General features: G+C 47.2%; 1 protein-coding gene across 2 annotated transcripts in view; it reads right to left on the reverse strand.

Moving 5' to 3' along the window:
* The window catches only part of PRCP (prolylcarboxypeptidase), a 319,478-nt gene that overhangs the window by 187,494 nt on the left and 105,270 nt on the right, over window positions 1-26,714 (reverse strand). For both annotated transcript variants that reach the window (XR_015299267.1, XM_086933910.1), the window contains exons 2-3: window positions 13,752-13,892; window positions 7,543-7,644 (exon numbers count right to left, since the gene is read on the reverse strand). Coding sequence is in view for 1 of the 2 variants with exons in the window: in XM_086933910.1 (XP_086790036.1) it covers window positions 7,543-7,644; window positions 13,752-13,892 (243 nt within the window). In the remaining variant the exon portion in view is untranslated. The remainder of the gene's footprint in view (window positions 1-7,542; window positions 7,645-13,751; window positions 13,893-26,714) is intronic.

Raw genomic sequence — 26,714 nt, forward strand, 5'->3', positions numbered from 1 at the left:
ATGCTCAGCCATCAAACCTTACCTGCCGGGCAGAGAACTCCGCTCTACCCACATGGCACTCCTGGCCACACCCCGCTTTAAGAAAAAGAAAGCAGGCGGGGCGAAATTCGCGGCCCTTGCACCTGTCTTCTGGAACTCCCTCCCTATGACACTTAGATCCTCAACCTCCTATTTGGAGTTCCGGAAGAACCAAAAAACCTTCCTTTTTTCCAGAGCTTTTGCCACCTAGCCTGTCTTTTTTTGTTGCTGCTGCTGGTCGCAGTCCTCAAAGCGCCATGAAACCGCTGGGTATAAGCGCGCTCAATAAATGTTTTTAAATTCAAATTCAAATTGAAGACCTAAAGCGACTCTCAATACGCACCATTACGTAGGTCCCCTCCCCTCCCCCTTTAGAGGCTATTTCGGAGACACTGCTGTTTCCAGCAGTCCTCCTTTGAGAGCAGCCAAGTTAGGCACGATGCAGTTCCAGAACACCAGTGCGCGCCCGTGCTTTAGGTAAACACAACTATCTCTACAGCGCACAAGTGCACCGAGAACAGGTTTACACACGATAACCTCTTCCTTCTTGTCGAGAGAATGGCTTCGCTTAAGAGAAAGAAAACAAAAAACACATGCCTCTGCAGGAGTCATGTGTGCGATGAGGTCACGCGGTTCAAACAGCTTCATTCACAATGACATTCAGCGAGCACAGTTAAAAAATGGGTATTTATTTAACAGGGCTTCCTCAGGCAGATCTGTTTAGACCTCGCTCCATCGCCTTTCACGGATACTATTGAATGTATGGAAGTAAGGTCAGTTATGAAGGGATCCTAGTCAAATGGTTGATTATTTTTAAGCAAACCTTTCCCAGCACAATGCCTTCTTGACACAGTTAAAACAATGCTCTCTTGACACAGTTAAAACTGTCTTATTCTCCTCTTCTCGTCAGCACATCCCTTCGTGTCTTTTTCTACTTTTATCTTATCTTTGTAATACTTTCATGTTTGCCATTTTGACAGGGTTATGATGAATGTGTGGATAGTTTCCTCTTGACCTGGAGCTCAGCAAGGACTTTGTCACCGATTCCATGAGGGGTATCTTGCTAGTCCAGAGTCTGACAAAGTATTTCCTAAATGGGGAAATGTTAGTTATGCAACCTGCATAGCCACCTTCACTGTAGCATCGAAACTTCAGTCATACTATTTGCTTTGGCCAGGACCTCATTTATTCTGATTAATCTCAGCAGTTAGCACAGAAAAATAATAATACAGCTTCTCTATAGGAGCTGGCCCTTACAAGGTTATTTTTGTTCACCCTATGTATTACACGATTTTAGATTCCCGAGATCACAGTGCTTGTGCATTTTCTTGATGTATTCAAGAACTACCGTCATTGTTGTTGGGGGGCTGTGGTGAGTTTGGGGTCACTGCTGTTATCTGCAGGTTGTAATTTTCTGGTTATGGGGGTTATCAAATTAGGTGCCATAAATATTCCTTTGCAGTAAACAGTTTTGACAACTTTGTCCCCAGCGAAAAATACAAGAAAAAGTAAAATATTACTCAAAAGCAACAGTTCTGTAAACTTCATCCTTTGATCTGCGACACATTGTTTACCTGTGGTTTCCAAAAAACGATGGTGAGAGCTGGCTGATTGGTGACTTGAATTGTTTTCCACATATATTCAGATAACATTGGCAACATTATCTTTTCAGCCTCATTATTAAATGGACTCTGGTTTTGTCAGACTGCGTCTGGCATATTCAATGATCTTACATGAGGCACAGGGATCATAATGTTGCTGGGTGGTCCTAGCCCACTGTATTGGCATCATCTATAATTTCTGTGCCTCGAGATGATGGTATTTTTGGGTAGCACCCAGGGTCTTTTTCGTCTGTATTTTCTTTCTGTGTGTTGAGAATGGTGAAAGTAGGCCATTTGCTCACATATCCAATTTTGCTCAAATTGCACCAAAACTGTCCTGGCACCTTCAGACCATTTGAACTTTTACTTCTTTGTTTTCACTGACAGATAAAAACATAATCCTGGATACATCTTGCACAATAACGCTGTGCCACTAAATAAAGGGTGTGCTGACATGTTCTGACATGGAAGTTAAGGCCGCCATTTTACCTGGATCAGGTCTTACACTTTATTCAGAAAAGATATGTCCTAAAACTCAAAGTTGTCTTGAAATTACAAGCACTGGCGTTGCCAATAGGTCTCGCAGTAGGAATAGTTGGAGATATTACAATTGCAAATAACAATGCCTTTTATTTTTGTTTTCATTTTAAAAACATAAAGGGCGTTGTCATTTAAAAAGCCAATAGCTCCAACATTCCTACTGCGAGACCTATTGGCAACGCCAGTGCTTGTTTGGTATAGGTGCAAATTGAGCGGTTTTTCAAGCCTGAGGGATTTACCCAATATCCACTGAACTCCGCAAAGTTTGAGTTTCAACAACCCAAACAAAGATTTTTTAGTACATTTTCACTGATTGTGGAATGACTCTGGTCTCAGACAGGGTGCAACTACTGTCATCCACTTACCACCCCCCACCCCCCAGAATGTTATCATCCTACGGTCCATTCTATACATGGCCAGTTATTGACAAGATATATTCACAACTTTGCTACAGTGAGTGCCCCATTAAGAGACTTGAAAAAGGGAAATGTACCATCTTAGTGGTCTCCGGTATGCAACTAGAGTTTCAAAGACATTAACCATGCGATTGAAATTGCAACTGAAATTGCCTAATTTGACCCCACGTTGCATACCGAAATAACAGTTGATGCGGGCACTGTAGGGCTAGGGTCAATCCTTGATCAACACATCCTCCATATGAATGCTCAGAAACACATCGTGGCCTATGCTACTTGTAGTCAGCCTGAAACAGAATGTACCTACTCTCAGCCGGAGAAGGAGAATATGGCTGTGGTATTGGCCTGTGAACATTTGTATGCATTTCTCTATGTAAAATGATTCACTGTCACAGAAAATGGAAAATAATGGATCCCCAAGTAAATGATTTCAGTTACTTGACCTCCAGCATTACACCATCTACTTAAATAGTTTTTTCTCCTTTTGTCATGAGTATGTTGTTAACTATTAGTTACCTATGTGTCTTTAGTGTATCTTTTCTGTGCATTATGGACTCATTTATTGTTGGGGTTTAGGATTGGTTTGTGTTTTGTTCGAAAGAACATGCATTTTGTTTTAGTGCAGCCTGTGATTGCTTATTTTTAGGATATTTGATGTTAAGGTTAGAGTCCTGTTGCTTTGTTTAGACTTCAGAGCTTTACAAAAACAAAAAACATTTAAGCAAAAGGAAAACGACTGCGAGAAAAGCTTGTGCGAAAAAAATACAGTATGTTATGGTTTTAAATACCATAATCTCATGTCCCTGTAACTTTGCTTTGTTAATTTAGATTTTCTGAAAGGCAAAGAGGTGATCACATTCATTCAACGCGCCTGTCCTTGCTGCAATTTTTTTTTGGGCTGAGCATGATATTTTTTTTGCCACAAGAGCTCAGCTTTTCCCTATCTGACCTTCTACCACCCCCACACCAACACTCTACCATAGTTATTACTCTAAAATGGCTATTTTACTACAGTAACTTTAGTAGTCAGGTTGTGGTGCTAGTGCTGGTCCAAGAAGAGTGAATTTAGGGCCTGTTTTGAAGTAATTTTAGTCAAAGTAATTGTTGGTTTACAAATGAGGCTTTAGCTAAATATTTTTAGGTTTTCATTTAAACAGCAAAATTTATTTTGCTCAAGACATACTTCTTGTTACTTGATTACAAAAAATCTTGGTCCAGCTCACATGTTAATAGTGATTTTTTCCACATGTTTTTAGGTCTCGCCTGTCGATGCGCATGCGCATCGAGCAAGCGAGACTATGGGGGCTTATCCACTCTTTATCCAACTTGCAAGGAATCGTGGCGATTCCTTGCAGTGCCCGTGACTTTTAAGCTCAAAGCGCATGCGCATTGAGCTTAAAAGCGCGTGCACATGCCCCCAGCCGCCTGCCTTGCCTACTCTCCCGCCCCCTCACTTCTTGATTGCACGGCTGCTAGGCCGTGCCTCCCCTACTCTCCTCCTCCTACTCTCCTCCCCTCGCCGTCTGTTCCCGCACTCCTCCCACACCCCCGCTCCGCCCCCTCCCCTGCCTGCCATGTCGCGTCGCATTTCTCCTCCCCCCTCCCCACAGCTCCCCTACTCTCCTCCTCCTACTCTCCTCCCCTCGCCGTCTGTTCCCGCACTCCTCCCACACCCCCGCTCCGCCCCCTCCCCTGCCTGCCATGTCGCGTCGCATTTCTCCTCCCCCCTCCCCACAGCAATGCCCTCCATTTTGACTCGCTGCCTCCTCCTTGTTTTATTTATCAGAGCCGTCCAAGCCGATGCAGTTACATCGGCAGAAATTGGCAAATGTATCCCCAGACCAAAACAGATGACGGTATGCCGCTGGAGTTTTGGTTTCTTCTGTTCCTTTTGAAATTCATTTTACCAAAAGCACCTGGAAATGAAGCCCATTTATTAGCCGCATCGGATGTTGTTGTTATTATTTTTTGGGGGTAGGATTCTGTTGTGAGCAAGAATCACTGGATTGAATCGCACTGCTCTGAATTTAAGGTGTGCGAAATCCGCGCGCTGTTTGCCTGGGGGTGGGTGGGTGAGCCTGGCAGCAGTGACGGGTCCTGGTGTAAGTTTCACAGCGTTCTTTCCTTTCCGGGTGTCCGACAACACACAGTATAGGGCTCGACTGCCTATTTATTACTGAGCCGGGCACTCTGGTAACAACCCCCCTCCCCAATCATCCGTCTAGGACAGGGTCTTCAGAGCGCATTAAACTCTCTCGCCCCTCTTTCATATTTACATGTCTGCCCGCTCCCCTCACAGTGAGACCAGTAGCAGAAAAGGGCAGGAGGGGGACAGTATATATTTTTTAAGATTGTGTGTGTATTTCCACATAACTCTTCTCTTTACACAGTTGAGTAGCAGTGAGCTTTACAGATGATTTGTGAAATGGTAATTGTGTGGCTCTGGTAGTTGTGAACAGAGGTTTTTACCAGCTCCAGAGCCGAAAGTGGGTTTGCACCGTGTGAATGTTCTGCTGGACTCCTCTGAGAGCATGACACAAGAGCTCTGCGAGGTGGTGCGTGGTCATACATTTGTGAACGTCCGTTTATTAGTATACTAATAGTACATGTTTTAATTGGGGACATGTTTGCACACCGGCATGACATCAATGTGTTTATGCCTCACTGGTGCAATGTATGAAGCACACGGAAAGACGATAATAGGAGCGAGCTTACTAGTAAACTCCGATTCATGCATTTATTACCACAGTGTTTTACCACTTCCTGTGCTCTAACTCTCCTTTAACACCTTTCGCAACTATCGGCATGAATCCATTATCGGCACGGCGTAAAGCATGTGTGCAGGTCCGCAGAGAGGGATATTATTTATTACCATGGGGGGGGGGTCGTGATCAACTCGTGCCCTCTTCCGAATCAACGTTAAGCTGCACTAGTTTATATAGCGGACATTTTTCCACTGTCCTACATCCACCACCCCCTCACACCCCCTAACCCTCACCACCTCACACACCCTCACTCACCCTCACACACCCTCAAACACCCTCACTCACCCTCACACACCCACACCCTCACCCTCACACACCCTCACACACCCACTCACCCTCTCACACCTGCTGCACTCTCCTGCTCTCTAGAGATGTGGCCTAACGACCAGAGCTGCCATCTATGTCACGTACATACAAAACATGTTGCATTCAAAATGCTATAGGTGTCACATTCGCGAAAGTTATAACTATTGGCGTTGTAAATGACAAAGCTATCAATTTAGCTATTTGGAAAACCAACAAATAAATAAAATATTTGTCATTTACAAGACCAATAGCTCCAACTTTTCTAATGCGAGACCTATTGCATTTCCAATGCTTGTTTCATTGCCCGTTAGTTAAGTCCCTTTGGTCTCACATCTGGTCGAAACTAAATGACATTTTAGCCACAGACTATCCTTTTGAGATTGTGCATATTTTTTTGGGTGGTTCCTCACCTATATGGAATGCTCATTGTAATGTACGTAAATTTATAGATCTTTATATAGCAATTTCTTTTCAGAAATTAAACCAATTGGAAGATACATCAAAGATTTCATATAATGCTTGGTGGAACTTATGTCATCACCATAGGCTTGTTCGCGCCTTTGCCACCACTGTACCTTTACTAATCAAAAAAGACTTGTTAAGGTTGCCTCTAACTGATTTCCTTTCCAGACACGTCCCCTAAATTTTTACCTTTTATTCCCTTATCTTTTAATGACGTTTATTATTGCATTTCATTTTTATTACCTTATAGCAATTTCAAGCATTGCATTTGTATTCTAGGATGCCCTCTTCCCCCCCCCCCCTTTCCCCTCTCTTTCTCATCTCCCTCCCACAAAACAAAATACCTTTAAAAGCTTTGTTGCTTGGTACAGTCTCTATATCCCTTTTGGGGTTTGCATTGCATATTGTTACAGTTTAATACTCATTCATCTCTTTTTATTGCCATTTGTTTTTGTATTGATGTTTTACTTTGTATATCTTATTTAATAAAGCTTTCTAAACTAAAAATAAATACATACTTCTAGATTTTCTCACTGAAACAGTTCACACAAAAAAGATCTAACCCTGAATTTTTCACACATAGATAATTTTTTTGGGCGGTTACACTCACAAAAACTTTGATTCAATCTCAGACTATGGCTAATAATATCTGAGGTCAAGATTATGGATTATTTTGTGTAATTCTTTTGCCTCTTTTACTTGGCAGTTTTACTTGTAATTAATCATTCCATTCACTGTGAAAACATAAATTTGTCAACTGATTTAAATGGAATGCCGCAAATTAACCCACAACAATTATCTGACCTGTATCCATACTGAGCCCACGATCAGCAAGCTGCATCATACACAATAAACTCCAGGCGTGAAGTAACATCGATGAATGAGAATACAATAAAACGAATGAACTGGTTTCCCATCACCTTCCCCTACTACACCAGGGCTGATGGAAATCCCAGGTTCCAGTTCATTTGTGAAGCCTTTTTCCACAGGCTCAAGTTTCTTTAACTGATGCTGGCTATCCTTTGAATGTCATATTGGGGTAAAAAAGACCTATCCCTGGCTATTTTTGTCCTAACCTGACTTGGCGATCTTCTTGATACCCCTGGAATCAGGGTTCACAGAGACAGAGCCACAAAAAGAATGACTTCGGAGCTCTAGCTGCCCTCTAGAACTTTTTGTAATTCACACTATGTTCCTGTGGTAGCAAAAAAGGATGCTGGTCAGGGGGCAAGGAAATGATAAGATGACAACTCTGTGATGTCATGCATGGTCGCGAAATCCTAGCATTTTGTGGGATCAACATCCATAAAGTAATCACAAGTCCCCTTCTGGGGTATGAATGAAGCACAATACTTAGAAGATTGCATATAATCTGCTTTTTTAACATAAAGGAAAAAAAGACAAACAAAGCTAAAGGAAAGTGGAACTACTTACAGCGTAGGAATCCGGTCCAAAGGGCATAGACTGACCATAGTATCTGTGCTCAGCGAACACCAACATAGCCTGGAAATCCTCAGCCACATCCCACATGAACCCCTAGAGCAAGAGAACAGTAACACAATTTAAAAGTTTGAGATATTTATGCAGGCTTTTCTCTAATACATAGCCCTGAATGTGCCAAAGAACATTGTTTGTATGGGTGCACAAAGAGACCAGAGAGGTAGATGTGCTTGAACAAACTAATGGAGATTTTTCCTTTAAAAGCTCCAAGACGGAGGTGCGCAAACCTTAGCCAGTAAATGGGTTTACGGGGTATGCAAGTTCAGAACCGGACCCAAAACACTGGACTTACAGTGGCTGCTGCTAATGGAAAGGAAAGAGGATAGATCAACAAAGGTGAAATGTAGTGAAGATAGCATACTTTCTGTCTACCACTATCACTATGTGGGGCCTTCAGTCATGGGGATTGTGCCCACAGTGGGATCCAACACTGAAGTAGACCTACCATCAGATAAAAATACAAAACTATACAAAACTTTATAAATAAATAAGTTAGGAGCAAAAAAGGGAAAGTGATATGCAAGAGTAGTGAAGAAAACTTACCACAAGTTATGTGCATTGGAAAGCACAGCAGATTCAGTGTGACAGGGGCAAAAGTCAGACTGACTGGAAGGGAGGAATTTGTTGGCATCTAAATACACAGAAGCTGAAGGCTAACATCCTTTTCTAGAACTTTGAAAGGCAAAGGAAACAATGAGCTGAAAATTAGACAGTATGGTGGGATCGGTCAACAGGATTATCTTATTTTTTAGAAAGAGCACGATCAATACCTTTTTCCACTACCTAGGAATTTCAACTGTCAAAGATGAAGGCCTTGATCATGCCCCTTCAAAAAAGATTTTTAAAACTTCGCTATCGGCCTGATTTAGATTTTGGAAGCTGAGATAACTCCATCAGGATGGAGTAAAATAATACCTCTACAATCCAGGGAGACCGCCACCTGCCATGCGGAGAACTCTCTACATTGACAGCAACTGCCATGTCAGGAACCGCCATCTTGTCGACAGCTGTCCATGTAGCAAAGGTTTGATAGACGGTACCATGAGTCATGGCCGCCGGCCCTCAAACCTTTCATAAGTGTTTATGCTTTCCAAAAAACAACTTTATTTAAAAAAAGAAGAGAAACTAATGTCCCACACACCCCGGATTTTTCTGGTGGCGACAGACTGAAAAGAAAGTCTTACAACATCCTCTCTAAATAGGACCATCCGAGGAAGTAGTCAGTCGAAGGAGCTAACTGGGGCTCCGTTCGACTGTCAATTCGGCGGCCAGGGTACTCCGCCTCCTTTGACACGGAATATCTTGTCTGCCAAACTCTGAATCAGTATTTACAACAAGGGGTGGTGAGGGACAGAGTCTCTGAATTAAACAGAATACTCTCACCCAGTCAAGAGATCAGGGCTAGATCCAACACCGTTTTTTAGCTCACTGCACCATCCCAGTTTCAGAACCTGGCTGTATGCAAATTAGTCTGTTCCTGTCCCAGTGCATGATGGGAACAGGGCAAACCAAACTACAAAAGCCAATTCTTACACTGGGAAGGAAACAAGCTACCGGGGACCGGTTTCTGGCATTTCAGCCTCTTCGGCCCGGCTTGCTTGAATCCTGATGGTGCAATGAGCAAGGGACTCACATCTGAGTATACCCTTCCACGCTTAGGGTGGACAAAAATATTTACAACAAGGGGTGGTGAGGGACAGAGTCTCCGAATTAAACAGAATACTCTCACCCAGTCAAGAGATCAGGGCTAGATCCAACACCGTTTTTTAGCTCACTGCACCATCCCAGTTTCAGAACCTGGCTGTATGCAAATTAGTCTGTTCCTGTCCCAGTGCATGATGGGAACAGGGCAAACCAAACTACAAAAGCCAATTCTTACACTGGGAAGGAAACAAGCTACCGGGGACCGGTTTCTGGCATTTCAGCCTCTTCGGCCCGGCTTGCTTGAATCCTGATGGTGCAATGAGCAAGGGACTCACATCTGAGTATACCCTTCCACGCTTAGGGTGGACAAAAATATTTACAACAAGAGGTGGTGAGGGACAGAGTCTCTGAATTAAACAGAATACTCTCACCCAGTCAAGAGATCAGGGCTAGATCCAACACCGTTTTTTAGCTCACTGCACCATCCCAGTTTCAGAACCTGGCTGTATGCAAATTAGTCTGTTCCTGTCCCAGTGCATGATGGGAACAGGGCAAACCAAACTACAAAAGCCAATTCTTACACTGGGAAGGAAACAAGCTACCGGGGACCGGTTTCTGGCATTTCAGCCTCTTCGGCCCGGCTTGCTTGAATCCTGATGGTGCAATGAGCAAGGGACTCACATCTGAGTATACCCTTCCACGCTTAGGGTGGACAAAAATATTTACAACAAGGGGTGGTGAGGGACAGAGTCTCTGAATTAAACAGAATACTCTCACCCAGTCAAGAGATCAGGGCTAGATCCAACACCGTTTTTTAGCTCACTGCACCATCCCAGTTTCAGAACCTGGCTGTATGCAAATTAGTCTGTTCCTGTCCCAGTGCATGATGGGAACAGGGCAAACCAAACTACAAAAGCCAATTCTTACACTGGGAAGGAAACAAGCTACCGGGGACCGGTTTCTGGCATTTCAGCCTCTTCGGCCCGGCTTGCTTGAATCCTGATGGTGCAATGAGCAAGGGACTCACATCTGAGTATACCCTTCCACGCTTAGGGTGGACAAAAATATTTACAACAAGGGGTGGTAAAGGACAGAGTCTCTGAATTAAACAGAATACTCTCACCCAGTCAAGAGATCAGGGCTAGATCCAACACCGTTTTTTAGCTCACTGCACCATCCCAGTTTCAGAACCTGGCTGTATGCAAATTAGTCTGTTCCTGTCCCAGTGCATGATGGGAACAGGGCAAACCAAACTACAAAAGCCAATTCTTACACTGGGAAGGAAACAAGCTACCGGGGACCGGTTTCTGGCATTTCAGCCTCTTCGGCCCGGCTTGCTTGAATCCTGATGGTGCAATGAGCAAGGGACTCACATCTGAGTATACCCTTCCACGCTTAGGGTGGACAAAAATATTTACAACAAGGGGTGGTGAGGGACAGAGTCTCTGAATTAAACTGAATACTCTCACCCAGTCAAGAGATCAGGGCTAGATCCAACACCGTTTTTTAGCTCACTGCACCATCCCAGTTTCAGAACCTGGCTGTATGCAAATTAGTCTGTTCCTGTCCCAGTGCATGATGGGAACAGGGCAAACCAAACTACAAAAGCCAATTCTTACACTGGGAAGGAAACAAGCTACCGGGGACCGGTTTCTGGCATTTCAGCCTCTTCGGCCCGGCTTGCTTGAATCCTGATGGTGCAATGAGCAAGGGACTCACATCTGAGTATACCCTTCCACGCTTAGGGTGGACAAAAATATTTACAACAAGGGGTGGTGAGGGACAGAGTCTCTGAATTAAACAGAATACTCTCACCCAGTCAAGAGATCAGGGCTAGATCCAACACCGTTTTTTAGCTCACTGCACCATCCCAGTTTCAGAACCTGGCTGTATGCAAATTAGTCTGTTCCTGTCCCAGTGCATGATGGGAACAGGGCAAACCAAACTACAAAAGCCAATTCTTACACTGGGAAGGAAACAAGCTACCGGGGACCGGTTTCTGGCATTTCAGCCTCTTCGGCCCGGCTTGCTTGAATCCTGATGGTGCAATGAGCAAGGGACTCACATCTGAGTATACCCTTCCACGCTTAGGGTGGACAAAAATATTTACAACAAGGGGTGGTGAGGGACAGAGTCTCTGAATTAAACAGAATACTCTCACCCAGTCAAGAGATCAGGGCTAGATCCAACACCGTTTTTTAGCTCACTGCACCATCCCAGTTTCAGAACCTGGCTGTATGCAAATTAGTCTGTTCCTGTCCCAGAGCATGATGGGAACAGGGCAAACCAAACTACAAAAGCCAATTCTTACACTGGGAAGGAAACAAGCTACCGGGGACCGGTTTCTGGCATTTCAGCCTCTTCGGCCCGGCTTGCTTGAATCCTGATGGTGCAATGAGCAAGGGACTCACATCTGAGTATACCCTTCCACGCTTAGGGTGGACAAAAATATTTACAACAAGGGGTGGTGAGGGACAGAGTCTCTGAATTAAACAGAATACTCTCACCCAGTCAAGAGATCAGGGCTAGATCCAACACCGTTTTTTAGCTCACTGCACCATCCCAGTTTCAGAACCTGGCTGTATGCAAATTAGTCTGTTCCTGTCCCAGTGCATGATGGGAACAGGGCAAACCAAACTACAAAAGCCAATTCTTACACTGGGAAGGAAACAAGCTACCGGGGACCGGTTTCTGGCATTTCAGCCTCTTCGGCCCGGCTTGCTTGAATCCTGATGGTGCAATGAGCAAGGGACTCACATCTGAGTATACCCTTCCACGCTTAGGGTGGACAAAAATATTTACAACAAGGGGTGGTGAGGGACAGAGTCTCTGAATTAAACAGAATACTCTCACCCAGTCAAGAGATCAGGGCTAGATCCAACACCGTTTTTAAGCTCTGAATCAGGCCCGAAGTCTCTTATAACGCGCTCTGTTACTGGAACACATGGATCTGAAGTCAATACCCATGAAAGTATTGCTGCCTACTGTTGATCTACAAACTACATCTCTTACAATGAACTGCGGGGCCTACCAAACAATTTGGAATCAGAATCTGCTCTTTCAACCCTCAAGAGACAGACTGTGACAATGTAGACAGACTTTACTGTGCTAAAACATTGCTAACCTTCCTGATACTGAGACACTGCAACTAAAAACTTTAACTCCAAAAGTGCACTGTACTGACAAAACTACACTTCCAAAACACCCAGAGCCAGGGTAAGACAGCACTCTATAAAAGCGGGGTACATGTGTTTCTAACTGTAAGGCTGTGTTTACAGTTATGTGCACTTTTATGGTCTATTGTTCTTAAGACCGAATAAAGGTGTTTGATTTGAATTGAATTGAATTGGTAAGGCTGTGTTAGAGCAGAGACAGTGTTTAAGAGTTAGGATCATTTCAAACAACCTAGATGAAGACAAGTGCTTTCTGTTTTCTATTAGTGCAGCGGCTCATAATACCCTTAGCCGAGACACTCGTATCCTAAAGAAAGCAACTCTACCAGCACGCGGTCTCAGTTCCCTAAACAGCAACCCAGTTGCTTGCTTTCCTGTTTTCAGAAAATGCACAGTTCAATGCATGTTTTATTTCCCCTATCCCGCTGGTTCCAAGTAGTTTCCTTTTAGAGTAGGCCAGGCTTCCTTCTATCCCAGGTTGAAGTGCGCTCTGTTGATTAAATTGTCTGTACTCTCTGTACATCATTTTGCTTGTGCTATGCTCAAACCCGTCGGTCAAGGCGACAAAGGAGTTTGCAGCCTTGTGTCCCCTTGTGTGATAGTTTGGGTTGACCCTGTCCGATGGGACTGTCGCTTGTTTATTGTCTGATGTCAGTTCTATTTGATGTCGTCCTGCAGCCCTTTGCCTTGCCAAAGAGACATATATCCAGCATGACCTGCCCAGGCTCAGAAGCACAGGTCGTCTCGCATCTCGGAGTAATTCTTTTTTTTCTGTGTGATGTTTGCACACTAAACTCGGATGATAACCGACTAAAGAGTAAATACTGAGTATCAAACTTCCCTACTTCCTGTGGTCTACGGAAACTCACAAGGATCAAACTCAGTTTACCCAGCTATGCCATACTTGTCTACTAGTAGAGATTTCTGAGGGGAGCCAGTACCTTATTTAAGATGGCTCAGTGAGTTATGTGCCCACTACTAATATCTGCAATGATCAACAGGTCACACCAAGGCCAAACTAGCTGTCCAGCCAACAAAGGATGGTAAACTGCGCAGCATTACATTGGGCACTAAACTCTGTAATTGTGGTTGAAAATGTGAAAGACTGCTCAAATGGAAATCCGTAAAAACCCTTCAAACAACTTTACATTAATATAAACTTGCATTTAAAAGCCAGATTTTAAAATACCACACCTAAAATCTCAATCTAAGACTGTGTGCAGAGTTAATATAAAAACAAAATATGTTTTTGTCTTTCTATTTCTATTTTATGTTTTCCCCTAATAGGACACACGTTCAATAAGTAAAGATAATGATGTCACTAACCGTATTGTTACAAAACAATTCAATGTCTCCTTCATTTCCAGCATAGAAAAGTATTGGCCCGCCATCCTTATTCCAGTACTTATCTGCCAGCAGGTACCGCTGCTTAAACGAGGAATCCTCATCAAACCCAAAATGATCAGTCTGTGGAAAAAACAGATCGGTATTTGTAATACATTAAACCAGTAGCCAGAAAAATAAAATACCCCTCACTTTGACACAAAGCTCTCATGCCACCAAGCAAGCGAAGCAAATGATTGATCCTCCCCAAAAGAGTTTATTTGTCTCTTCTATTTAAGCAACTATCCATTCATCCTTTCATCGTTCAAACCACCTGTTGATATCCACCATTTCACTTGTTCATACTGTCACCCATTCATTCCTTATTTCATCATAGTCTTTCAACATTGTATCTGCCTATCCATCTATCCTTTCACTCATCCACCCACTCATCCACTCATCCATCCATCAATACTTTCATGCATTCATCCAGCCTTTAACTCACTCATCCTTCCTTCCTTCCATCCATCCATCCACCTATCTACTCATCCATTCATCCTACCTTTCAATCATCCATCAATCCACCGCTGCACTCATCCAGCCATCCTTTCACTAATCCATCCACCCTTCTACACATCTATCCATCCAGCCACCACTCATCCACCCATTTACCCTTTCACACATCAATCCATCCTTTCTCTCACTCGTCCATCTATCCATCCTTTCTCTCACATCCATCGATCCACCCTTTAACTAATCCAACCATTCACCCTTTCATCCATCCCTTCCACTCATCCATCCATTCTTTCACTCATCCATTCATAGTTACATCCCTTCCCTCGTCCAGTCACTCACTCATCCACCCTTTCACAGTAAGTACGAGCTTTGGTCTGCCGCGTTGCAGACAGAAGAAGCCCTTCAAGAACGTCACCCCCGCTGTAGTTGCTAAGGCGGGGAGGGGTTCCCGACGCCCCTGTATTAAACAGATTTCAAATTAATCCAGTATTGTAGAGTTAATTGTGGTTAACGAACAGCTGACTCCCACTGTCAGGCATTTGTAAACGAGGGTAGGCACTACATTCAACAAGTAACCAGCATTGGTAAAACCAAGAGGTCTCACTTTTGGAACCTGCTGGCTTTGCCAGTACTTAATCTGTCTCCTAGAAATGATATGTACGCACTTGAATTGAAAAAGTCGAGCCATGTATTGTTCTGTTAGGACCTTGGGATTTAATGTGAACGTCCTGGCTTCATTAAGTTTCGATTTAAAGACTTTTAAAATCCAGTCAGAACATTTCTTTGTGGATTCCCGCAGTCGGGAGCGCAGATTCTGCACACAGAGGTCTTCCACGGGTCACCTGTTTAGGAATAATGCACATGAGAAGATACATCTATGCTCTGGAGGCAATGTCTGTCCTTGAGGTCATGCAGATGAACAGACCCGCACAGCATCACACTCTGCTGCCACGACCAGAGACCAATGGGATGTCCCCACTGCCCCGCTCAGCATGCCAACCGCTGCCAGACCCGAAATGACAGCTGCCCGCCTCTGCCTGGCACAGTAGGGGTGCCCGAGCCAAAAACCTGGAGCCGAGGGGGTTCCAGGAAGCAACGTCGGCGCCCCGTTAGTCCTTCGGGCGGTCGGGGGGCCTAAACCGACCGGGGGTGTGCCTCATCGCTCCGCCCCGACAGGGGGGGCGGGAGTAAACGAGATAACCATTAAAGGTATTGCACCGTCAAGAGCATCGACTTACCGTGCAAATTGGCTAATTAGGCAGGCGGGTCAGCGAGGGGCTGCCGTCTTGGATCGCCTGTAAGATGACCCACCTATCTGCTGTAGTATGCAAATAAACCTGCACCACCGTTTTCCCACAAGCATGTCTCATGAGTCTTCTTGGTGTGAATGTAGTGGGTACAAGTGGAGCGAGTGATGGCGGTGTGGGCACTATGACAGCTGCCCGGTGGATGCACTGTGTGCTCCTTGTCAGCACCCGAGGGCAGAGCTGTGCCTGCACTTAACCTCTGGCGACTGATATCCACATTCATGCAGGGCTCATACGTTTTCTAGAATGTTCTAGACAACGGGAGTCGATATTCTGCCTACCTGGCACTAAGGACTCACTCAGGCAATGCCCCGCCCCGAACAGAATATCAGTTGGACTGGAGCCAGCACACAACCCACTGAGCAAGATCTGCTCCTGGTAACAATCAGACTCATAAGACAGGGTCACTAAGTGGAAACGCCAATCCTCTTTCTTAAATGAATCACACCCTCAAGGCGTGTACGAGTCTTGCTATGTACTAAAGGACTTCTTCGGGGAAGTGCAGTAGGTGGCAAAACAGACAAATTACAGAGACTAGTTCCAGTAGAACCAGTCTCAAAAGAACAACTGTGATTTTTTGGGAACACAGTTCAAATCCATTTGGCACTTGTCAGCTGGAATACCCACCAAGTAAAGGAGGACATGTCATGTCAGCCAACTTCATCCATGAGTAAAAGACTAGGCCCAGGGGCACCTACCGAGGATGTCGGCATCGTGAAGGCTTTCCAAACAGCTGCCGCACAGCTGGATGTGGGGAGGAGTAGCCAGGGGCTGAGCCCCCGCGGCCCATCCTCTCCAGGTGCGCAGCGCACCCGCATAGCCGAGGCTGCAGACACGATGCTGGTGGCGGGAGAGGCAGGGGAGAGCGCGCTGAGGGGACTGGGGCTGGACCAGGAGGGACTGGGGGCATTGGCCGAAGGTGCGGAGGAGAGCCAGAGGGAGAGGGGCAGTAGAGAAGAAGCCACTGAGAGGCCACCCGAGACAGGGATGCCAGGAGGCGAGAGAGGACAGCTGAGGAAGGGACAGAAAGTAAAACATCGAACATCCGAAGAGCTTAACAGGGGTGTGAGGCCGGGCGTGTGGGGGGAGCTGAGGGGAGAGGCCGACCCAGGGAGAACCGAGTGGAGAGAGGCTTGAGGGGGATAAGTGAGGGGAGCCAAGGAAGAGGAACTAAAAAGAAGGGAGACCCAGGGCTTTAAGTGGGCCGGGTCTCAAGGGGTCTGAGCACCGGCAGTTTTTTAAAGGACGCCTCGAATCGGGTCTGTATCGGGCTCTGTTTTGAGCCCTGGCACAGGCGGTCCATGTTTTTTTACCGGACTGCAGTGACAGCAGTTTGCTGTCACTGCAGTCCGGAAACAAGTGCCAGGACGCAAAACAGCCCGATAGAGACCCCTTTTGAGACAGCAGGCACATCGATGTGCGCTGCCCACACTGCTCACTTCTTACTAGTGGAGAAGTTAGGGCATGACATCATGCCAGGTGAGCGTTGTGGGGGAAGGGAATCATTTTCTTTCCGGATTTCCCCTTCTCTTTCTGAAACGCAAGAGCAACAACATCTCCTTGTGTCACCAGGGCTTTAATTGGAAGCTTTTTCAATATTATATGTAACAAGCCATAGTTGCAGCTTATTTATCTTATGCATCTAATAACCATTGACAAAGCCAATAGTCCTTACTCGTTGTAGGTATGAAATTACTTCTATCATATATCTGGATGCAATGACAGAAACCGCAAAATACAAGCCGGGCAGCAGACTATGCTAAACACAGATTTAGCGTAAGTGTTTTTAAAGCCACGCCCCTAATTACAATAGCCATGCCCCCTTGGGAGTCCCTCCAGTTTTTTCATCCCACTTAAAGCCCTGGGGAGACCTGAGGATAGACAAGCATTGGAAATGCAATAGGTCTAGCAATAGAAAAGTTGGAGCTATTTGTTTTGTAATTGACAAATTTATTTTAATGTGTGGGTCTTGAAACGTGCAAAAGTAATAGCTTTGTCATTTACAATGGCAATACTTTATACTTTTTCAAATGTGACACCTATAGCATTTGTAATGTCAACGATACATACAATCCAGACCCTACTGCCTTTGACAGCGCTCGTCATTTGCCGAGAGGTACAATGGCAGGCAGGGTGGGTGTCTGTAAAGGTGGAGCAGCCAAGGAACTGAGTTAAGGAGCCACCGTGCTAAGAGAGAAGAGCTGTGTGACAACAGTCAAAGCAGCAGGGGATGAGCTGAATTTTTGCCACCCACTAAAAACAAGCTTTCGGCATTGTGGGGGGCTAATTGGGGAGAGTGGGGAAAGGGCCTGAGGTTTCAGTGGGGCGGAGTTGGGCTCGCAGTTTGGATGGGTGAGGGAGGTGGGGGGTTGCATGGCTTGGGAGGAGGCGAAAAGGGGATGGGTACAGGAGGGGAGAGACATTGCATTAAGTGGGTGGTTGCAGCAGGGGCCTGTCATCCTTTTGAGGCCGTTTGGGTTGGGGTGCAGTTTGGCGGGCGATGGGAGGACAGGCCGGGGGTCGGGCATGGTCTGTTCCAGAGTGGGACCTAAAAAATCAAGTAACTTGTTTTAAGGCCTAAAAAGCATACAGCATGTACTTTGGGCTTGTTTTTAATATGGTAGCCATGCTTATTGACTGGGCGGGGGCGCAGCGGCCCGAGGCTGGGTAAGGGCCAAAGCGTGTGGAAGAACTCGCTAATTCCCTTCGGACAGTGTGTCGGTCCCAGGGGGGGATAAATGATGGCTATGCCCGAAAGGGGGTGGGGGGAATCTGGAGCAATCCCCGGGAGCGCAGAAGCAGAGATGGACTGGGAGAGTTTGGCGAGAGAGGTGGAAGGGAGCAGATGGCGCAAGGGGGTAGCGCACAGGGGCAACGGCGTGACAAAATGCCAAGTGCTAGGGGGCCGCTAATGGAGTATGGGTGGTGTGTCATCTATACAAGGAGGCTACTGGGTGAAGTGATGGTGCGGCGGGCAAGGAGGCTGGAGGGCAGTGAGGTGGCATGCGTGCAAATGGGTGGAGGAGGGAGGCAGGCTGGCAGATTAAGAGACCGAGGGGTGCCGTGTACGTGGTCGGTCAGTAGCAACGGATGAGAAAGCGGGACCGCAGGGAAGGGTTTGAAGGGATGCGGGAACCATCATACCTGGAGGTAGGAGGAAGTCAAGGCGGGGTAGTGGATCAGCACAATGGATCCGAAAAAGGGAAGCAAGTAAGCGTCTTCCTGGGGAGATCTGGAATGAGAAAGGTGCTGGTCGGCAAAAAGTACGAAGAGTGGGGCAGGGGGTGGGGCGCAGGGGTACTAACTTATGGGTATGTAGATCGGAGCGCCGGAGTCGGATGTCTCTGAATACGATGGCGATCGGGTTGATCTTAGAGTTGAGCGAACAGGACCTGCGGGAGGAAGACAGGGAGTGATTAGTGTACGAGGGAAAACGGAGCGGTACGAGTAGGGTTGGTGAGCAAAGGGGGTGCAGTAAGCATACCTGGTTCAATCGTTGTCACTGTATAGAGTGAATCCGGTATGCGATCCCAGCAGCTAATCGGGCTAGAAACGACTTCCGCGTTTGGCACGGCGGTGGGAGTGGAGAAGAATGGTTATGACGTGTGGGAATGGGCGTGATCGGGGGGGGGGTAAGCGCTGAGTGGGAGGGAGCTGGGAGGGCCGGAGGACGTCTCAGGCGAGGGATCAAGGCAAAGAGGAGGTCTGAGCCAACGTTGTGAAGCAAAACAAAACGAAACCTTGGTACAAGACAAGTTAGACAATTGAGCCACTGAATGGAGAAAAAAGCCTGTCAGCCAGTGGAAGGGCTGCAGGAACATAAGTACAAACATGTACGGAACACAGTTGGTGGGGAGAGATGTACAACATGGTCAGTAGAAGTTAAGAAACACAGTTTTGCACGGCGGTAAATGAACAAGCATTGGCGCAGCGCGGCAGAAATGAGAGACACGGCCTGGCGGCCGTGAAAGTGAAAGTACGGCCGGCCGGCCGTGAATAATTAGGGGAGGAGGGAGGAGCTGGGGAACAGATGGCTGGCTTTGATGTGCACGAGCTTTATGTCAACGCACTTGCGCATTGAGCTTGCTTTTCACGGGCACTGGATGAAATCGCCAGTTTGGTTAACCTCTGGATAAGCCCCTATATTCTCGCAAGCTCAATGCGCAGGCGCAATGACAGGCGAGACCTAAAAAACAAGGGGAGAAAGGAGAAAATAAAGAAACTACAGGAAGGAAGGGGAAGGGAAGAGAGTAGTGAAAGCAAGCATAGACATAAAAAGGAAATAATACAGAAAGTGTGGAGTGTGAGTTTCAACAAACAGTTCTCTGGTGGTTTTGATACGACCGAAGCTGGGTCTCTGCAAGCACCAGCGTCTGCAACAAAAGGGAGCACTAGAGTGGGACCGGTAAGTGTGCGTTGACCCGAGGGACGGGTGAGTGCCGTGCCACAGCTGGGATCATGAGGACGCCACCAGCACATCATGCACGTTTTTTCCGAAAGCGGAAAAATGTCACGGGCATCACAGCTAAGTAAAGTTTAGTAAAGGCGACTTAAATAACGAAAATGTAGGACAAATGTAGCCATGCGTGACACCACAAAAATAATTCTTTAAATGGAACCGCGAAAGAAGTTCCAGTCATCAAAGCCGATGAGAAGCAGATGAGAGTAAGTAATTAGTCCTCAAGATATTAATAAGGCAAACACACAAAAAAAAATGATAAATGTAAATGCAAAGCTCAACCAACAGAAATATTTAATACAATAGATTTCCGAAGCACAGTGGAAGCGCTCTGCAGGCGAAACCTAAGAAGGCGAACGTGGCGACACCCTCAATATGGTGAAAAATGGCTCTTTCTCAGTTTCAAAACAGCGTCATTCCATGAATGCCAGCCTGTAGAGATAACTGGTTCCCGTTATCGAGGTGCTGCCTTTGCGGAAGAAAAGCTCACAGTCCTGGGGGCTGCTATCCAAAGACATTTTAGTATATTTCAAGGGGTCGACACATTGAAGTGTTCTCGAGTGTTTGCTCTCGAGCGGAGTGGTCGCTCCCCTGCTTCGCTGGTGACTCGTGGTATCGTTGCTCCTCATTTACTTTATTCACTGCCTCATAATTGTTTCCTGCAGTCTGCCCTGCTTACCGCTTGACTCGTTTTACATTTTTTAAGCGCTATTGCTTATTTCACTAGTATTGCGCGTTTCCCCACAAGCGCTCCGCTCTGCTGACCCCTCCGCCTCCATTTTGATTGTTGTGGTCGCCCTCTGGAGCCCGCCCCGCCTCCCAGCTGAGACGCCCTCCCACTAAGCACATACAGCGCTCCGTTACCTGAATCGCGCTGTGACTCGCTTTGCTCTCGAGCGGAGTGGTCGCTCCCCTGCTTCGCTGGTGACTCGTGGTATCGTTGCTCCTCATTTACTTTATTCACTGCCTCATAATTGTTTCCTGCAGTCTGCCCTGCTTGCCGCTTGACTCGTTTTACATTTTTTAAGCGCTATTGCTTATTTCACTAGTATTGCGCCTTTCCCCACAAGCGCTCCGCTCTGCTGACCCCTCCGCCTCCATTTTGATTGTTGTGGTCGCCCTCTGGAGCCCGCCCCGCCTCCCAGCTGAGACGCCCTCCCACTAAGCACATACAGCGCTCCGTTACCTGAATCGCGCTGTGACTCGCTTTGCTCTCGAGCGGAGTGGTCGCTCCCCTGCTTCGCTGGTGACTCGTGGTATCGTTGCTCCTCATTTACTTTATTCACTGCCTCATAATTGTTTCCTGCAGTCTGCCCCGCTTGCCGCTTGACTCGTTTTACATTTTTTAAGCGCTATTGCTTATTTCACTAGTATTGCGCGTTTCCCCACAAGCGCTCCGCTCTGCTGACCCCTCCGCCTCCATTTTGATTGTTGTGGTCGCCCTCTGGAGCCCGCCCCGCCTCCCAGCTGAGACGCCCTCGCCCCTCCCCCTCCACTATCCATATATGACAGTTCTTCCCGCGCGCAGCGTTTACGCGCAGCGACCGCGCCCAACCCGCGCCGAAGGTGCGCCAAAGGTAAGCCCGTCTACGCCCGTCCGCGCCTGGACCGCGCCCAGCGACAGACCCCCTGCCCCTCGCGCTCCCCAGCCCTCCCGCATTACCTACGATGCCGCCACCCTCCTAGCCCTTAACCCCGGTCGCGCCCCCAACTGCGTCCAAGCCGCTCCTGGACACACCCATGGACCTTTCTCCTGCTACTCCTGCAAATTCAGCGGCACCGACAACATCTCCGCTACGATCACACCACAGACTCTCGACCCCAACCACCTACAGTGCATCCTTCTCAACACCCGATCGGTCCACAGACACGCCATTGACCTTTGGAATCTACTAGACACCATCTCTCCAGACGTCGCCTTCCTAACAGAAACTTGGATGAACGCTTCCTCCGCCCCAGACATCACCATTGCCATCCCTGAAGACTATAAGATCACACGCAAGGACCGCACCGACCACACAGGAGGAGGAATCGCTATCGTCCATAAGAAATCAATCCGCATCTCAACCAGCTCTGACGCCAACCTCGCTAACTCCGAACACCTTCACTTCCAGATCCACATCGACCCCAAGACCACACTCAGAGGCACCCTCCTCTACAGACCACCAGGACCCCGCGCAAAATTCAGTGAAGACATCACAGACTTCATCACCCCACACGCGCTCCCCTCCAAAGACTACATCCTTCTGGGAGACCTCAACTTTCACCTCGAAAAGATCAACGACCGCAACACCGCCACCCTCTTAGACAACCTCGCCAACCTCGGACTTAAACAACTAGTCACTTCCCCCACCCACATCGCAGGTCACACACTCGACCCCATCTTCACCTCCAGCAATCATGTCTCCTTCAGCCACACTACGGACCTCCTCTGGACTGACCACAGCTGCGTTCACTTCACCTACAACAAGCCGAAACCCACCAACCACCTCCAACCAACTCTGCAAAGAAACTGGAACAAAATCACCACGGACCATATCTCCGCCTCGCTCCTTCTAAACGCCCCAGCCCACTCTTCTAACGCAAACGAAGCCGCCGCCAACCTCACCCTATGGTTATCCAACACCGCCGACACCTTAGCACCACTGAAAAAACGTCAAAGCAAACCTGGCAGCAAAAAGGCCTCATGGTTCAACGATGATCTTAAGAAGTCCAAGAAACTCTGCCGCTCCCTTGAAAAGGCCTGGAAAAAAGACCCAACCACTAGCACCAAGGACGCCTTCAAAAACGCCACCCGCACTCACCACCAACTAATCCGAAAGGCCAAGAAAACAGCATTCAAGGATCGACTTGACAACAACGCCCACAACAGCAAGGAACTTTTCAACATCGTCAAGGAATTTTCCAATCCCTCGGCCAACTCCAACGACATCACCCCCTCTCAAGCCCTCTGCGACTCCCTAGCCTCATTCTTCCACAACAAGATTGCAGACATCCACAACAGCTTCGACAACCAACCCGGCAACCAACCCACCCTACCATTTGCTGAACATTCTCCCCCCGTGAACACCCTTAACGACTGGAACCCAATCTCCACTGAGGACACAATCCGCCTGATGAACTCCATCCACTCAGGATCCCCCACAGACCCATGTCCTCACCACATCTTCAACAAAGCAAACTCCGTCATAGCACCGCACCTCCGAGCCGTCATCAACTGCTCCTTCAACTCGGCCACCTTCCCGGAAGACTGGAAACACGCTGAACTCACCGCCCTTCTGAAAAAACCCACAGCGGACCCCACCGAACTCAAAAATTACCGCCCCATCTCGCTCCTTCCATTCCCGGCCAAAGTCATCGAGAAAGCTGTCAACAACCAGCTCGCCGCCTTCCTCGAAGCCAACAAATCCCTCGACTCCTCACAATCCGGCTTCCGAGCAAAACACAGCACTGAGACCGCACTCATCGCTGCAACAGACGACATTCGAACTCTACTGGACAACGGAGACACAGTCGCCCTCATCCTCCTCGACCTCTCTGCAGCATTCGACACAGTCTGCCACAGCACCCTTTTACAACGCCTCAATAACATCGGAATCCAAGGAAAAGCACTTGAATGGATCACCTCGTTCCTCTCCGGAAGAACCCAGAGAGTCCGCCTTCCACCATTCAAGGCCGAGGCCACTGAAGTCATCTGTGGCGTACCACAAGGATCCTCACTCAGCCCCACCCTCTTCAACGTATACATGAGCCCCCTCGCGGCCATCGCCCGCCAACACAACCTCAACATCATCTCTTACGCGGATGACACTCAACTAATCCTTTCTCTCACCAATGACCCCAACACCGCCAAAACTAACCTACACGAAGGAATGAAAGAAGTTGCCGAATGGATGAAACAAAGCCGTCTGAAACTGAACTCAGATAAAACAGAAGTCCTCATCTTAGGTACATCCAGCTCTGCATGGGACGACTCCTGGTGGCCGGAAGCCCTCGGAAAAGCACCCATCCCGACTGACCACGCACGAAACCTAGGCGTCATCCTGGATTCTTCACTCTCAATAAACAGACAAGTCAGCGCCGTATCCTCTTCCTGCTTCAACATTCTTCGCATGCTCAGAAAAACATTTCGCTGGATCCCCACCGAAACAAGGAAAACAGTCACCCATGCTCTGGTCACGAGCCGACTGGACTACGGAAACACCCTCTACGCAGGCACTACCGCTAAACTCCAGAAGAAACTCCAACGAATCCAAAACGCCTCAGCCAGGATCATATTAGACATCCCACGCAACAAACACATCTCTGGTCACCTTAAAGACCTCCATTGGCTACCCGTCAATAAGAGGATCACTTTCCGACTGCTAACCCACGCACACAAATCACTCTACGACATCGGACCAGAATGCCTCAACTCACGACTGTCCTTCTACACCCCCTCCCGCCAACTACGTTCTTCCAGCCAAGCCCTCGCCACGGTACCTCGCATCAACAAGACCACCATGGGAGGCAGATCCTTCTCATACCTGGCTGCTAAAACATGGAACTCACTCCCCGCTTACCTTCGCCTTACCCAGAACCACCTAGCATTCAGAAAGCAACTTAAAACGTGGATATTTGACAAGTAATCCTCCTCCCCTTTCTTAGCGCCTTGAGACCCTCTGGGTATGTAGTGCGCTATATAAATTCTCTGACTTGACTTGACTTGACTTGACTTGGCTCTGCTAATTCAGCAACTTTCTTGGCTAGGAATGCTGACTGCTGGCTTCTGTCCAATTTCATATGGCTATCAACTTGGTCGGCTCTGAGGAGTTCTGTTAACATGGTAAGTTCCTGATGGATATGCAACAGTAACTTACGACACCAAGAAATATCCCAACAACTGACACTGATATGAGATGCTGATTTGACATCTTCAACCCTGGAGGGGTCAGGCGCTACTCAGTCAGCAGAAAACCTGCACCCATACAACGGATATTGGACTTCAGAAACTCACATTACTTTCTACTCAGTGCAAGATCACAGTCACTCAATCTCTGAATGGTGGGAGTGGTGTGCTTCAAGAGTTTTGGCTGAAGAAGAATGTCATCATCAACATTTATAACTCCAGTGAATAAGGTTAACACCTCCAAAATTGTGTTCTGAAATACTTCGGCTGTACTGGATATACTCAAAGTGAGTCTTTTATATTGATGGAGGCACAGATGGGTAGAAAATGTGATGATGTAAACAGAAGTCGGCAGCTGGAGTTGAGATCGACTTTCAAAAACCAGCATGACCCATATACCTCTGCTAAAAAATCATCCACAGTTAGAATGAGGGGATGTTCTTTTTTATGACAGTATTGGGTAGACTCATAGCTAGAAAAATTCATACCTCTTCTGGTTGTCTAGATATTCTGGCGACAACAATAGTGGAGAACCATGGGGTGGGCCCGTCCTGCATTCTATGATAGCTGCCTTTTCCAGTTCTAGCAGTTCAAAATTGACGGTAAGGCTAAGGTGCACTTGTAAAAAGGTGCACAGCAAATGGATGGATTGATGTGCGATTTCACCGTCTTTCCTTCTTAGCATCTGATGCATTTAGAGAGTTTTTAAAATTCTCCCTTTAGGTTCTCCACATCATCATGTTGGATGTGAAATTAATTAAACTCAACTGTTCCACTTTCTGGCAGCTCAGAGTGTCTGACCTTTAAAGAGTAACCTAAATTGTAGTTGTGATTGATTGCATACAATGGTTAATTCAGGTAGTGAACATCTCATACAGTGGTTGGGGTGCTCTCTTGTCATGGACACAGATTTTGAATTAAATTGAGAATTCACCATGACATCGAGATCAAGCGAGCTTTTGCCCTTCTGCTCCGCGGGAGGTTTCTGTCCTCCCTGAGCTCGCCTTAGGACACCTGCGTTATCGTTTGACAGGTGTACCGCCCCAGTCAAACTCCCCACCTGCCACTGTCCCCGGAGCGGGTCGCGCCCGGCGGACGCCGGGCGCTTGGAGCCAGAAGCGAGAGCCCCACGGGGCTCGCCCCCCCGCCTCACCGGGTAAGTGAAAAAACGATAAGAGTAGTGGTATTTCACCGGCGGCCCGAGGGCCTCCCACTTATCCTACACCTCTCATGTCTCTTCACAGTGCCAGACTAGAGTCAAGCTCAACAGGTACTTCTTTCCCCGCTGATTCTGCCAAGCCCGTTCCCTTGGCTGTGGTTTCGCTAGATAGTAGGTAGGGACAGTGGGAATCTCGTTCATCCATTCACCATGACATTAATTAATAGATGCACCTGTGTCAGTCAGGATGGTTATCATCTGTGTCCTTAGATGCACTTCGGTTGAGACACACAATGGTTCACAGCACCGAGTTGGTGATGCTCTCGGTGCTGGATGAATTGAGAGGCCTGGCTGACGGTAAAAAACCGAGCGCCCTGATCTTGTTAGACCTTTCAGCGGCGTTCGATACCGTTGAGGTTCCGTGACAATTGTAAGTGGTGTTTTCGACTCGCACGAATATGGTCGAGTCTAGTATCTATGAACCGCAAATGACGAGTTTAGTAAGTGTGCGCAGTTTCGCTGTGCTAACTTAAACCGTTCGTTTGTTATGTGGGCTTTTCATCTGTACCCACGGGTTCCATCTTAGATACGGCATCCATTTTGTCTCTTGCCCTCAAGTAGTCAGCGAACGGACGCT

This window comes from Lissotriton vulgaris, chromosome 8 (assembly GCF_964263255.1).
Source record: "Lissotriton vulgaris chromosome 8, aLisVul1.2, whole genome shotgun sequence".
NCBI classification, from domain to species: Eukaryota; Metazoa; Chordata; class Amphibia; order Caudata; family Salamandridae; genus Lissotriton; species Lissotriton vulgaris.